This window comes from Lepisosteus platostomus, chromosome 28, assembly GCF_059453375.1.
Source record: "Lepisosteus platostomus isolate fLepPlt1 chromosome 28, fLepPlt1.hap1, whole genome shotgun sequence".
NCBI lineage: Eukaryota > Metazoa > Chordata > Actinopteri > Semionotiformes > Lepisosteidae > Lepisosteus > Lepisosteus platostomus.
In genome coordinates, this window is record NC_142638.1 from 10,261,762 (window position 1) to 10,275,966 (window position 14,205).

Consider the following 14,205-nt stretch of genomic DNA (forward strand, 5'->3'; position numbering starts at 1 on the left):
TACCCCGTGCCACGTTTAACACAGGTTTGTGCTCCTTGAGGATCTTTGTCCCTCTTTAACCACGTTTCATTCTAATAAATACATTCCTTAACTCCTTAACTAAAACAATTAGGAACCCCTATAGAACTACTGGTAACAAATTAAAAAACAATAGCAGTGTCATGTAGACTGATCAATTTTCTTGACTGTAGTCTGTGCGCAGATGGCGCCCTCTCCTGGCACCGAGGAGCACAGCATGCACCTTCTCTCGATTAGCTCCCCCTGTTGGCGCTGTGTGGAACTTGCTCGCTCAACACTCTTCCGTCAGCTTGCTAGTGTCTGGGAACTATGCGTCTTAAAACTCTCTTTTACTCTCTGACCTTGAACTCTTTTATTTTCTGACTTCATTTGTCTAGGCCTGTCTCTTCTGTAGGCTGTTTGCCAATTTAAGGAAGGTTATGAACAATGGGAGGCCATTTTGCAATGACATATCATGTATTATGAAAGGTGCCATATATTGCGATCAGGATGAACAAATGACTTTTCGTTGAATTAATGCATTGAAACATGACCACGTTCTCTTTTTCTTAGTTCTGCAGTATTTATTAAGATTTTTTTAGCACATTTGCTTGAGTTACAACACACCAGGATAAGTACAAAGGTTCAGCTGTGTCTGTTCATTTCTTAGAATATTTGTGTTGTATGCCTGGGTTGTTTTTTTAAAAAAAGACGGAATAATTCAGCATGGTAGAAACTATTTTAATCACAATAAATCCAAAGCCACATGTCCTCACTCCTCCAGTGGGCTTTAACAGAAGCTGAGAGAATTGTGATTAAAGGAAGAGGAGGAGGAGGTGGAAGAGGAAGAATATACAGATCATCAGGCACTTCTGTTCAGCAGTTGTGAGCTCTTCTTTGTTCAGGTCAAGATTAAAATGGCGCTTCTAGGATTGTGTGCCTGGCAGTAAACACTGCTCTTTCAGTAGGGAAGGGCGATGTCATGGACTTTTTCGTCCACAGAGGAGGACACCACCTGGCCGTCCACTATCTCCTCCACGATGGTCTTCACTCTCCTCTGCACATGGGGGCCATGCTCTGTGAGGTGGCACACACAGACTGTCACAGGCAGACAGGCTCAAACACACACACTCTCAGAGAACACAGGCAGACAGGCTCAATCGCATACACACTCTCAGAGAACACAGGCAGACAGGCTCAAACGCACACACACTCTCAGAGAACGCAGGCAGACAGGCTCAAACGCACACACACCATCAGAGAACACAGGCAGACAGGCTCAAACGCACACACACCGTCCGAGAACACAGGCAGACAGGCTCAAACGCACACACACCGTCAGAGAACACAGGCAGACAGGCTCAAACACACACACACCGTCAGAGAACACAGGCAGACAGGCTCAAACGCACACACTCTCAGAGAACACAGGTAGACAGGAGACAGGCTCAAAGGCACACAGACTCTTAGAGAACACAGGCAGACAGGCTCAAACGCACACACAACGTCAGAGAACACAGGCAGACAGGCTCAAATGCACACACACTGTCAGAGAACACAGGTAGACAGGAGACAGGTTCAAACGCACACAGACTCTTAGAGAACACAGGCAGAAAGGCTCAAACACACACAGACATTGCCAGTGCTTTTGAGGATTTTGTATTATTTCTCCTTGTCTTCTAGTCTAGTCCTCTCTGTTCAAGACTAAAGAGATTCAGCTCTTCAGCTGCAGGACATTCCTTTAAAGGGGAACTGCAGTCCCAGTTTCTCAGACTAGTTATTAAATCTCAGTAACAAAATTAATTAATTGACGGTATCACAAAATTGTACAAATTCAGAATTAAGCACAGCACCATGAACTTTGTGGAAGTACTATAAGTCGCCATGTTGTCGAAAAACCCCTGATCTTGCCAAAAGCAAGAGCGAAAGTTTTCGCAAATTGTGATACGATACAGCCCTTCCTGCTCACTATCCACTGTCGTGACTAATGTACTGTGATGTACAAGTGAATTAGTACGGGTTGTGAAGCACACATTTCACCGCAGAAATGTTCCAACATGATCTACATGCAGTTAACAAGTATGTATTGTTTGTCTGTGAAACCATCTTATTGTTAAGAGCAATATTTCTCTATTCTATTATATTCCAGCAGCCATATCACCCTGCTACTCACAACTGACAGCCCACTGAAGCTCAGCAGGTGTGAGCCTGGTCAGTACCTGGATGGGAGACTCCTGGGAAAAACTAAGGTTGCTGCTGGAAGAGGTGTTAGTGGGGCCAGCAGGGGGCGCTCACCCTGCGGTCCATGTGGGTCCTAACGCCCCAGTGTAGTGACGGGGACTCTATACTGTAAACAGGCGCCGTCCTTCGGATGAGATGTAAAACTGAGGTCCTGACTCTCTGTGGTCATTAAAAATCCCAGGGCGTTTCTCAAAAAGAGTAGGGGTGTAACCCTGGCATCCTGGCCAACTTTCCCATTGGCCCTTACCAATCATGGCCTCCTAATAATCCCCATCTCTGAACTGGCTTCATCACTCTCTGCTCTCCTCCCCACTAATAGCTGATGTGTGGTGAGCGTTCTGGCGCACTATGGCTGCCGTTGCATCATCCAGGTGGGGCTGTACATAGGTGATGGTGGAGGGGATCCCCATTACCTGTAAAGCGCTTTGAGTGGAGTGTCCACTACTGCATTAAAAGAGATGTATACAAAAGCCTGCTTGTTTACACTGTAATAGGGCCACTGCACTGCACTGGGAGTTATGTTGCCTCGTTCTGAATCGCAGAATATGGCATTACGCATTCCTGGAAATTTAATCCATTTTGTGGTGTAAATTGGAGGTTTTACATGTAATTGTGTATACTTTCTTTGTGGTTCGAAATGCACTCATCAATGCAGATTCTTTCTGAATCTGAAATATAAAGATAGCATTGCAGTTCCCCTTTAAGCTCCAGAAGGCATCTGTGCTGTTCTCTGGACTGAGCAGCAATATCTTTTGTACACTATTTTCTAAATGAGGCACTAAAACACAACATCCCATGATTTAAATTCTGTGATTTTAAATGCTTCTCTGTCTCCTGTTTAATGTGCAGTGCTGGGTTTTTTTCTGGTTTGCTCGATGCTGTGCTGTGCTGCCTGACCACTTTTACCCCAGATTCTCCAGCACTGGCTTGTCAGTGTGCCAACTGTGAGGAAGGGAAAAGGGAGACGGCACAAACAGGAAACACCTTCACTCACCCTCCTCAACAACCTGCTCCATCTGCACCAGCTGCTCCACCTGCTTCACCTGCACCAGCTGCTCCACCTGCTCCACCTGCTTCACCTGCACCAGCTGCTCCACCTGCTCCACCTGCTTCACCTGCACCAGCTGCTCCACCTGCTCCAAGTGCTCCTGCTCGTGCACCACCACTGTCCTCCTGGAGTCCGTGGTCACAGTCTCCCTAAACCTGCAGGGGCACAAAGGGACCAGCTCAGAGGGATGCTCCCCATGTCCTAAAGACAACGGAGAACGTTTAAGGGGTTCGCACCTAGCAGTATGACCCCACTCCTCTCCAGCCCTCCCCCCTGCCCCCTGACCAACCTGCACTCCTCCCCGTCCAGCAGGCGGCGGTACTCTGCGATCTCCATCTCCAGGCGCATCTTGATGTCCAGCAGGATGCGGTACTCCTCTGCCTGGTGCTCCATGTCAGCGTGCAGCTGCTTCAGCTCCACCTCCAGGATGTTAATGTGCTCCTGCAGCACGCCGATCTGCTGCACGCTGCGCTGTCTCACCTCCTGCAGGCGGCTCTCCGAGTTCACCCTCTGCAGGGAGACAGCAGGTCAGGCCCAGGCCCCCTCGTTCTCGCCCAGGACAAACCAAGCCAGCGGTGCTTCAGCAAGAGTAGTGATCAGCTTGTAGGCCACTTAAATGTAGTTTAGAATTATAACCTGGAGCTTATGTGCAAAAAGCTTGAACGCAGTATTGAAGATATTGCTCTGAATAAAAGATCTAGGTGTTTATTCATTAGTGGTGAGTTTGACAGTGGATTATACTGCTGACCTAATATTGATGGTCCCCATTAAAAAAATACTAAAACAGTGGTTCGGCCATTTCTGGGGCCACTTTCAAGATTATACAGGTGGTCCCCAGAAAAACAAAGTCTGCATTCTAGTTTATACAGTAACAATATCAATTCTCTCAAAGGGCTAGTGGTGAATCTCTGAACTGTTCTCTTTTTGAACGCTTGAACGCTTTTTAAGGTTGTTGAAGCCGACATCCTGGCTTCATATCATAAACAAAACCCTTCGTTTTAATCAACATTTAATTAAAATAAGAAATGTGGTTGTGAGGAACAATTTCCCAAAATTGTTCAGGGAGTGGAGGTTAAGGATCTGTGGTTAAGGATTTGCGCCTGTGGCTGGAAGGTTGCCGGTTCAAATCCCGCAGCCGGCAGAGGAATCCTACTCCGTTGGGCTCCTGAGCAAGGCCCTTAACCCCAACCCAGGGGCGCTGTACAATGGCAGACCCTGCGCTCTGACCCCAGGCTCTCTCCCTATCTGTGTGTCTGTGTGTCTCATGGAGAACAAGCTGGGGTATGCGAAAAGATAATTCCTAATGCAAGAAATTGTAAAGGGTTAATAAAGTGATGATGTTAAACAAAGGAAACCCAGGAAATTGGACAAATAAACAGTTCTGAAGACATTTTAACACTAGAGGGCGCCATTTCTCCATTTCCTAAATTACATGGGCCCCCGGAAGTACAAAGTCATAGCTATTATAAAGACACAGCTCATCCACTTAATACCTCTTCAAGAGTACACAAGCCTAATCCTGACCTTCACTCTCACCTTAGATACTAAATGAAAATGGATTTAAAGCTGAGAACAGGTGTGGGGGTCTGGAACAAGCTGCTCAGCCATGTTGTTAAACATCCAGATAAGATGCTCAGATCAGTGAGATACCACCTACTGAACAAGCTGGATGGGTAAATGGCTTCTTCTTGTTTGTAACCCTTCCTATGTTCTAACCCTGAACCAAGTAGCTGTGTCCCCCTCCAGCTGTGTGTATGTGAGTCTCCACCAGCAGCTGTGTCCCCCTCCAGCTGTGTGTATGTGAGTCTCCACCAGCAGCTGTGTCCCCCTCCAGTGTGGGAGCAGCTCAGCTCACCTGGGCATGCAGGCCCTGCAGCTCAATCTCCAGGCTCTGGTAGCTGCGTCTGAGGTCGCTCAGCTCTGACTTCGAGGTGTTGATCTCGGTGGTGCTGCTGCTCATCTGAGTTTTCAGAACTTCGGTCTGTGAAAAACAGTAAACAAAGTAATATTTCATTGTTTGTGTGGTGTCCCTGCACTGAGGTCAACATTAATGAAGCACAGGCACACACTCACTTTAGTCACTTCTCTTCTGTAATTCTGTAATTTCTTATTTTTTTAAATCGTTTTTTAAACTTTGAGACACCATTGAAGCACTGAAGCTTTTTCATTTAACAACCTTTCCTGCCATACAGTATGTGTCCCTTTTGCTGCATTTCTCAAACACCTTACCCTAACCTCTCACCTTCTTCTGGAACCAGATTTCGGCCTCCCTCCTGTTTCTCTGCACCAGGGCCTCGTACTGCTCCCTCATGTTCTGCAGCTCCATGGTCAGGTCATCAGTGCGGGCACAGTCCACCTCCACGCTCACAGACCCAGCCTGCTGGGATCTCAGCAGGCTCATCTCCTGCACACACACCGAGCACGAGGAGTACATGACTGCTGTCTTCACACACCTCAGCCTGCCCCTCTACCCTGGCTTGTTTTAACATTCCCCAAGAAAATCCAACCTTCCCAATTCACACCTCATCTTTTTCAACCTACTGAAAATCCCATTTTTCTGCAGTGTTCTGCAGACAAAACAAGGTCTGACAGGAAACAACCCAGGGGAAGAATATATGAGCAGCACTGGCTGATCAGCACTCACCAGCAGGGCTTCCCAGAACTAGTACAACACTATTTAAAAATTATTTCCTGACTTGAATAAAAAAATGTGATCTTGATGAATGGACAATCTGACTTTCACCAGGGTGTTTCCATCATTCTGCTCTTCCTTGACCTTCCCTGCCCTGGACATGGCGCAACCCTGCTGTACTACACTAGACACTCATTGCAGCTCGTGGCAGTTGTCCATCTGACCTCCGTGTGGTCCTTCTTCAGGAAGCCAAGCTCCTCCCGCAGGCCTTCGACCTGCACCTCCAGATCCGACTTGGAGATGGTCAGGTCATCCAGCACCTTCCTCATCCGGGACAAATCCAGCTCCACCATCTCACAGGTGTTGTGCTCTGATTCATACCTGCAGGACACAGGACAGCCTGCTATCAGGAGCACGGGGCACAGGACACCATGCTTTCAGGAGCACAGGGCACAGGAGAGTCTGCTGTCAAGAGCACAGGGCACAGGACAGCCTGCTGTCAGGAGGAGCACAAGAGAGCCTGCTTTCAGGAGCACAGGGCACAGGAGAGTCTGCTGTCAGGAGCACAGGGCACAGGACAGCCTGCTTTCAGGAGCACAGGGCACAGAAGAGCCTGCTGTCAGGAGCACAGGGCACAGGAGAGCCTTCTGTCAGGAGCACAGGGAACAGGATAGCCTGCTGTCAGGAGCACAGGGCACAGAGGAGCATGCTGTCAGGAGCTGGACACCCTCTCAGGGCATCTCTGGCATTGACAGCAGGCTGAGAGAGAAGTGGACACTCTGAACAGACCCTCATTCTCCCTGGGCAGGACCTGAGCCGTAACTGTAACGCCGAGCTTCAAAAGCACTGATGAGTCTACAGTTTTGGGGAATCCGAGACAGAGCCCCGAGGTTCCTGGTACTTACTTGACACGGAAGTCGTCGGCCGCCAGCCTGGCAGTGTCCAACTGCAGGGTCTGCCGTGCGGTGTGCATGAAGGCTGCACTGATCTGGAGCAGAAGAGAAGGAGAGAAACGGCACAGCTCTGTTTCAGCCTTCTAGTCCTCATCCTTGCAAACAGAGACCAGCTCTCCTTTTGCTGCCCTCTGAGACACACATGTCTGCCTCTGGCTTTGTGTAGAACAGAGCGGATCACAATGTGCAGCATGGCTCTGCTTCCTGACAGACAGATGGGTATCCAACGCCACAGTCAGACAGGACAGGTATCTAACTCCCAGTAAATCTAAATCAGACCTGTGTTCAACCCATGTTTGCAACAGACCTTTCAGTGTAGTCAGTACAAAACAATAAGAATGATCAGATGTGGGTTAGTCTTCAGGATCACAGTCAGGTGCTTTAGTGTTGCACACTAATGCTGCAGTCCAGGAGTAAGATAATAATAATTTTCAATATGACTTCACATTGACTTGTCAGCAGGATACCCTCACACTGGGCACGGCTGCAGCAGCAGGAATAGAGGCTGTGGGGCAGAGGAGGGGTATCTGTGATCCACAGGGGTGTATCAGTGGCCCAGAGGAGGGGTATTTGTGATCCACAGGAGGGTATCAGTGACCCAGAGGAGGGGTATCTGTGACCCACAGGAGGGTATCAGTGACCCAGAGGAGGGGTATCTGTGACCCACAGGGGGGTATCAGTGGCCCAGAGGAGGGGTATCTGTGATCCACAGGGGGGTATCAGTCGCCCAGAGGAGGGGTATCTGTGACCCACAGGTGGGTATCAGTGGCCCAGAGGAGGGGTATCTGTGACCTACAGGGGGGTATCAGTGGCCCAGAGGAGGGGTATCTGTGATCCACAGGAGGGGTATCAGTGGCCCAGTGGAGGGGTATCTGTGATCCACAGGAGGGGTATCAGTGGCCCAGTGGAGGGGTATCTGTGATCCACAGGAGGGGTATCAGTGGCCCAGAGGAGGGGTATCTGTGATCCACAGGAGGGATATCAGTCGCCCAGAGGAGGGGTATCTGTGACCCACAGGGGGGTATCAGTGGCCCAGAGGAGGGGTATCTGTGACCTACAGGGGGGTATCAGTGGCCCAGAGGAGGGGTATCTGTGATCCACAGGGGGGTATCAGTGGCCCAGAGGAGGGGTATCTGTGATCCACAGGAGGGGTATCAGTGGCCCAGGAGGGGTATCTGTGACCCAAAGGAGGGGTATCAGTGGCCCAGAGGAGGGGTATCTGTGGCCCACAGGAGGGGTATCAGTGGCCCAGAGGAGGGGTATCTGTGATCCACAGGGGGGTATCAGTGGCCCAGAGGAGGGGTATCTGTGACCCACAGGGGGGTATCAGTGCCCAGAGGAGGGTAATCTGTGACCTACAGGGGGGTATCAGTGGCCCAGAGGAGGGGTATCTGTGATCCACAGGGGGGTATCAGTGCCCAGAGGAGGGGTATCTGTGACCCACAGGGGGGTATCAGTGCCCAGAGGAGGGGTATCTGCGGCCCACAGGAGGGGTATCAGTGGCCCAGAGGAGGGGTATCTGTGACCCACAGGGGGGTATCATTGCCCAGAGGAGGGGTATCTGTGACCCACAGGGGGGTATCAGTGGCCCAGAGGAGGGGTATCTGTGGCCCACAGGAGGGGTATCTGTGACCCACAGGAGGGATATCAGTCGCCTAGAGGAGGGGTATCTGTGACCCACAGGGGGGTATCAGTGCCCAGAGGAGGGGTATCTGTGACCCACAGGGGGGTATCAGTGCCCAGAGGAGGGGTATCTGTGATCCACAGGGGGGTATCAGTGGCCCAGAGGAGGGGTATCTGTGACCCAAAGGAGGGGTATCAGTGGCCCAGAGGAGGGGTATCTGTGACCCAAAGAAGGGGTATCAGTGGCCCAGAGGAGGGGTATCTGTGGCCCACAGGAGGGGTATTTGTGGCCCAGAGGAGGGGTATCTGTGACCCACAGGAGGGGTATCAGTGGCCCAGAGGAGGGGTATCAGTGACCCACAGGAGGGGTATCAGTGGCCCAGAGAGGGGGCAGTGGCCCAGTGGAGGGGTATCAGTGACCCACAGGAGGGGTATCAGTGGCCCAGTGGAGGGGTGTATCTGTACCTCTTTGCGCAGGTCAGCGATGGTGCTGTAGTACAGGGTCAGATCCTTGCTGCTCCCCGCAGTCCTCTTGTTGTAATACTCCTGGATCTTCAGCTCCAGCTCTGCGTTGCTCTGCTCCAGAGAGTGCACCTGCACAGCCAGGGCAGCGGTCAGCACACGCCCCCACCCCCAGATCCCCGACTACTGCTTCCACTTCCACGTCCACTCGTCAGGCAGTGATCAGGGGAGATCACGGATTATCACCACGGATAGAGGTGCACTTCCTACTGCACTGTGACAGATATTCTGGGATTAGAGACAAATTCTTCCCCAAATTTAGAACTCTAATCCCTGAGCTCCCACACCTGCCAGAATCACAACTGGTCCCAATCCTACTGGGAGAGGGAGGAGGGAACTCCGTTGAACTGGCAGCCCAGTATGTGATCTCCTGTCACAGCCTGAGGATCAGTGACCCTGTCTCTCAGTAGTGCTCCATATGTTTACAGTACATGTAAATATTTTATGATACTGTATGTCTTTGTTCTAAATGTCTGTAATATGTCTGTAGATTTTTTTGTTTCATGTTAAATTTATTTTTATTTGCTTTGGCAATACCGATTGTACTCATCAGTCATGCCAATGAAGCATCTTGAATTGAGCTGAGTTATTAAAAGAACATCAGCAGCTGACAATTACATTCTTACCATACATGAACACTAACATGCATAAAGGCAGGTCTGTCTGCATCATAAAAACATTCTTATACAGTATATAAATTCCCATATATAGATGTTTAATTGGTTGTTAATAGATTATACAAACATATATAAGGTGTAATTTTCAATCACATTTTTGAAAATATCGCTGAATGGGCGTTAAAGAGGGTAGCTGATAGTTAAGGTAGCAGGTTGGAATATATTTCTTATTGATCGATTGATCGCTTCACGAGCAGGGGACAGCTGCAGCTCATCTGTCATCGTAACTGCCCGGCCAGACACCAGCCTCCAGCCGCCCGATACGGCCGCGTCTCCTCCAGCTTGGAATCTGTTCTGTGTCGGTGTTGTTCTGCTCGTGTGACGACTGGCGCTGACCCAGCCTGGCTGTGAAGTGTCTCTGAAACAGCGCCGCAACTGTCCGCCGCGATCGGCACCAGGAAGAAATTCTGATGAAGGGCGGACAGACCCACACCACCCTCGTCAACATCACCGGGTAGTTAGTGCCTGCTGATAACGTGTGTATTCTTAGACGTTTCTCACTCTGGAGAGGACCTGGTGCTCTCACAAGCACACACACCCTTTAAACTGCGAAATGGTAGTAGTAGGATTTTTTACTCTTCAGTTCAAATTGTCTGCATCGAATTTCCGTGGATCAATTCTCCATAACAACTTTCCGTACAATACAGGGTGTCGACAAACTGCAGCCTGTTAATTGTTTATTTCGTTATTGTTTGTAAAGTTTTTAAGTTGTTAACGACCGAGACAAACGGTTTGTGTTTTGAGCAGCAGGTAAACGGCCGGGGAGGTTAGTCATGGCAACAGGAGCGGCGCGTCCGCAGGTGTGACTGTGCGGCTCTCTTCAAAGTCAAGCCCGGTCCGTCCGCGCCTGCAGCCCGACTGTACCGCTTCCGGGCCGCAGTAAATGGGCTTTACACCTGCTGTCAGGAAAGCGCTCGGGAGAGTGACGGGTGACTCCTGCACCCTCATCTTGGAGAGCTCTCCTGCTCCCCGGGCGAAGGAACTTCACTACTACCCCGCTAACAGCTTCTGAACCGCGCGTAACGGAGAGCGTCTGTAAGAAACTCTCCGCCCTGTGCAAATACCGGCCGATAATGTCCCCGACTCTCCAGGAGTTTAGTTCACTGGAGACAAAATGTCTGTGCGGGGCATGATAAACAGCAGATCTAAACAGTTCTTTCAAATCTTTAACTTTGAATGTAGCTGCGTATCTTTTATAAAAAAAAAACAAAACAAATTTAATTTGGATTAATTTGCAATTTACAGAACAATTCATCTGCCCAGTGCCCAGTTTTGATTATTCCGAATTATCGGAGGCCTACAACACATAAGTTTATTTCAGAGGGTTAAAGCGCTGTTCCCTATGGAAGCCCGTTTCCGCCAGGGAGTAAAAAAAACGCGCTATGGTATCTCAGAATTGTTACTTAGTAACTCAGAATTGTTACTTAGTAACTCAGAATTCCGACTTCGAAATAGCCCATATTGCATTGTCTGTCCTTTTGTTATTGCAACGGATTCGGGTTCTAGGGCTTGTGCCCTCGCCGCTCCCGCACTAGTTCGTGCCTCACTGCATTGGCTCGAACCTAGGTCTCGCCAGCTGAGCTAAAGAAGACCTTCTTTTCTAAGTAAAAAATGACATACAATGGAAATATGTAAAAAGCATCTTTTATAATTGTGAATTCCTCTGGATGTAAAGCGTCTATTTCTGTATCGCTTTTCATATTCTGTCTCCGTTTTTGTATTTCTGGTGTTTAAAAAAAAACTTCTTTAAAAAGCCCACCGTGCACTATTACATCCGGATACTATGGAAGCCTCACTGGCGGAATTGGGATTCTATAAAAAATCGTGTAATGAATTTGATTTTATCAGAGCACTGTACAAGACAAGTATTCAGGCCTATAGATACTATGATCCAATACGATTCGTGAAAATAGTGTAACGGAACGGCCGACATACAGGTTGTACGATCTGGTTGTAGTGTGGTGACAGCACCCTCCTCTCCTGCGCATAACAGGGATGCTGGCCGCCGGGGTTAAAGAAAGTGTTCTTTAGCTCAGCTGGCAAGACCTGGGTTCGAGCCAATGCAGTGAGGCACGAACTAGTGCGAGAGCAGAGAGGGCACAAGCCCTAGAACCCGAATCCGTTGCAATAACAAAAGGACAGACAATGAAATGTGGGCTATTTCGAAGTCGCGAATGTGAGATATGAAGTCGCAATTCTGAGATACTAATTCGGAATTCTGAGTTACTAAGTCACAATTCTGAGATACTAAGTCGGAATTCTGAGTTACTAAGTCGCAATTCTGAGATACTAAGTCGCAATTCTGACTAAGTCGGAATTCTGAGATGCTAAGTCGCAATTCTGAGTTACTAAGTCGGAATTCTAACTTACTAAGTCGGAATTCTGAGATGCTAAGTCGGAATTCTGAGATACCATAGCGCGTTTTTTTTACTCCCTGGCGGAAACGGGCTTCCATAGTTCTGTGTCCCCTGGTGAGGAGTGCTGGTGATCTAGTTTGAGTTTCACATCTGCCTGCAGAACCATGGCTCTGGGGGTACAGCGACTCTGCACCCTAAAACAGCATGACCGCTGTGTCGCTGCAGGGCTGGCTGGGCTCTGTCCAGCTCCAGCTCCCTAACGAACTCCCTGCTGGCCCTTCCTGCTGCTTCTCACCTGGAACCAGGTAATAATGCTCCGCAGGGAGCTCAGGAGCACCGGCTCGGCTCAGGCGGTCTCACCCAGGCGCTCGTCTTACCTTCTCCAGGTAGGCGGCCAGACGGTCATTGAGGTTCTGCATGGTGTGCTTCTCGTTGGTGCTGATGGACCACTCGACCCCGGCCAGCGAGCCCAGGGAGGCGGCGCGGGAGATGCGTGTGCTGAACCCTCCCGCGCCGCCGTACATGCTGGGCGCCCGGCCGGCCGAGCTCGGGGGGGGCCCGGAGACGCGCCTGCCCCCCTGGGCCAGCTGCACGCTGCTGGCGGAGCTGAAGCCGCTGCGGCTGGAGGTGACCATCATCGCGGACGCCATGGCGATTGCGGAGTCTTCACGGGTCAGGCTGCGGGCTCTGGCGGTGGGCGAGGGCTCTCAGGCTGAGATGAGCAGCTCGCACCCGGACCACCCTGCTTTAAAGAGAGCTCAGGTATGAGGAAGCAGGTGGCCTCTCACTCATTGGTACAGACTACGCTGTGATAATCGTTAGGGCCCTGCCTCTCAGGTAATGCCTGGACTAATCACCTGCATGCTCAAGTGCCATTTAGTGCAATAATGCTCTAGCGGTGCTCCAGGGCATCTGGCAGGAAGCCTGGCTTGTCTTTTTCAAGGACCAATTCCAATAAACGTTTACATTCTGCTAAATTTATTCTTAAGAGCACAACAAAACAAGATATCCCTTGTCTTGTCTCTCCCTGTAAAAACAGACGGGAGATTTAAGGCGCAGTTCCCCGGAGCGAAGTGGGATTTCTCTGGCTCTTTCTGCTCGGAGGGTGTGTTTCCCCAGCCTGCTGACTGACATGAAGAATCCCACAATACGACCGTGAAGAAGAAGTGATGAGAAGCAGGACACTGGAAGAACAGTAAGGAAGGGCAGATGCTTTTCGTGAAAACGCCCAGGCCCCTGGTCCTGTTCTGTGTCTGCTCCTGTCAGTCCAGCTGAGCTTTTAATCACCAGGGCAAATTGACACCTTTAATTGATCAGACTTTCATTTTAACTATTTCTGCCCTCAGTCCTGAGTGTTCAACACACCCCAGTAGCCTCTTCTCAGCTTCCTTACCCTTGTTTAGTCAGAAATAACTCCAAACAGGTGCTGGGTTTCTGATAAACAGACACAGATGGGAAAGACACTATCAAACACATCCATATGAGCTTTTTGCCCTTCCTGCAGATGACAAAATTGGTCAGAAATCGGTCCCGAGTCAATACCAGCCACAAATCCTATTCAAGATTTTCTGAGCTAATAATAAACGATAAACTGGTTTGAAACGATGTCCAGAATGCACAGCAGTCCCTCAGAAACCAGGGATGGGAACCCCTTCTGTAGGACAGAGGTTTCATCGCTGCCCTCCTCTCATCGTCATGACCGCAGATCAGCCTGTTCAGACTGTCCAATCTGGTGCGTCTCCGGGTTTTCATTCCAGCTCAGCTCATCACGAGCGAAGCCAGCTGGTGACTGACTTACCTGGACCCAACAGCAGGTGGCGATTCTTTTCACAGAGAGACACGTGGGGTATCTGGAACTACCTGCCCAGTCATGGTGTGTAAAATTGCCAATCCCAGACCCTAAAAAAGCAGCCAAAGAAGATTTATCAGCTAATAGTATGTCAAATATTGTGTTGATATTTGTGTTCCAACTAGAAGAATTAAGTCATACCCCAATTAAAAACCATAGTTCAACAATAACATCAAAGCCAAGCTGAAGGAGCAGTCTGTGGCCTTCAGCTCTGGAGACCCTGGGCTGTACAGGAAAGCCAGGTATGACCTGGAGAGGCCATCATCACCCTGCGGTCCATGTGGGTCCTAATGCCCCAGTATAGTG

General features: G+C 49.7%; 1 protein-coding gene across 2 annotated transcripts in view; it reads right to left on the reverse strand.

Moving 5' to 3' along the window:
* Positions 1–555: 555 nt before the first annotated feature.
* The window catches only part of LOC148638864 (keratin, type I cytoskeletal 19-like), a 33,932-nt gene continuing 20,282 nt past the window's right edge, over positions 556–14,205 (reverse strand). The window contains exons 2-12 of one of the 2 annotated variants that reach the window (XM_088623313.1): positions 13,849–13,949; positions 12,428–12,795; positions 8,960–9,088; positions 6,824–6,906; positions 6,143–6,299; positions 5,529–5,690; positions 5,142–5,267; positions 3,576–3,796; positions 3,300–3,441; positions 3,233–3,263; positions 556–1,074 (exon numbers count right to left, since the gene is read on the reverse strand). In XM_088623313.1, coding sequence (XP_088479439.1) covers positions 959–1,074; positions 3,233–3,263; positions 3,300–3,441; positions 3,576–3,796; positions 5,142–5,267; positions 5,529–5,690; positions 6,143–6,299; positions 6,824–6,906; positions 8,960–9,088; positions 12,428–12,700 — 1,440 coding nt within the window. In that variant the 5' untranslated portion in view covers positions 12,701–12,795; positions 13,849–13,949 and the 3' untranslated portion in view covers positions 556–958. Of the gene's footprint in view, positions 1,075–3,232; positions 3,442–3,575; positions 3,797–5,141; positions 5,268–5,528; positions 5,691–6,142; positions 6,300–6,823; positions 6,907–8,959; positions 9,089–12,427; positions 12,796–13,848; positions 13,950–14,205 lie in introns of both variants that reach the window. The other variant, XM_088623312.1, reaches the window with a different exon arrangement.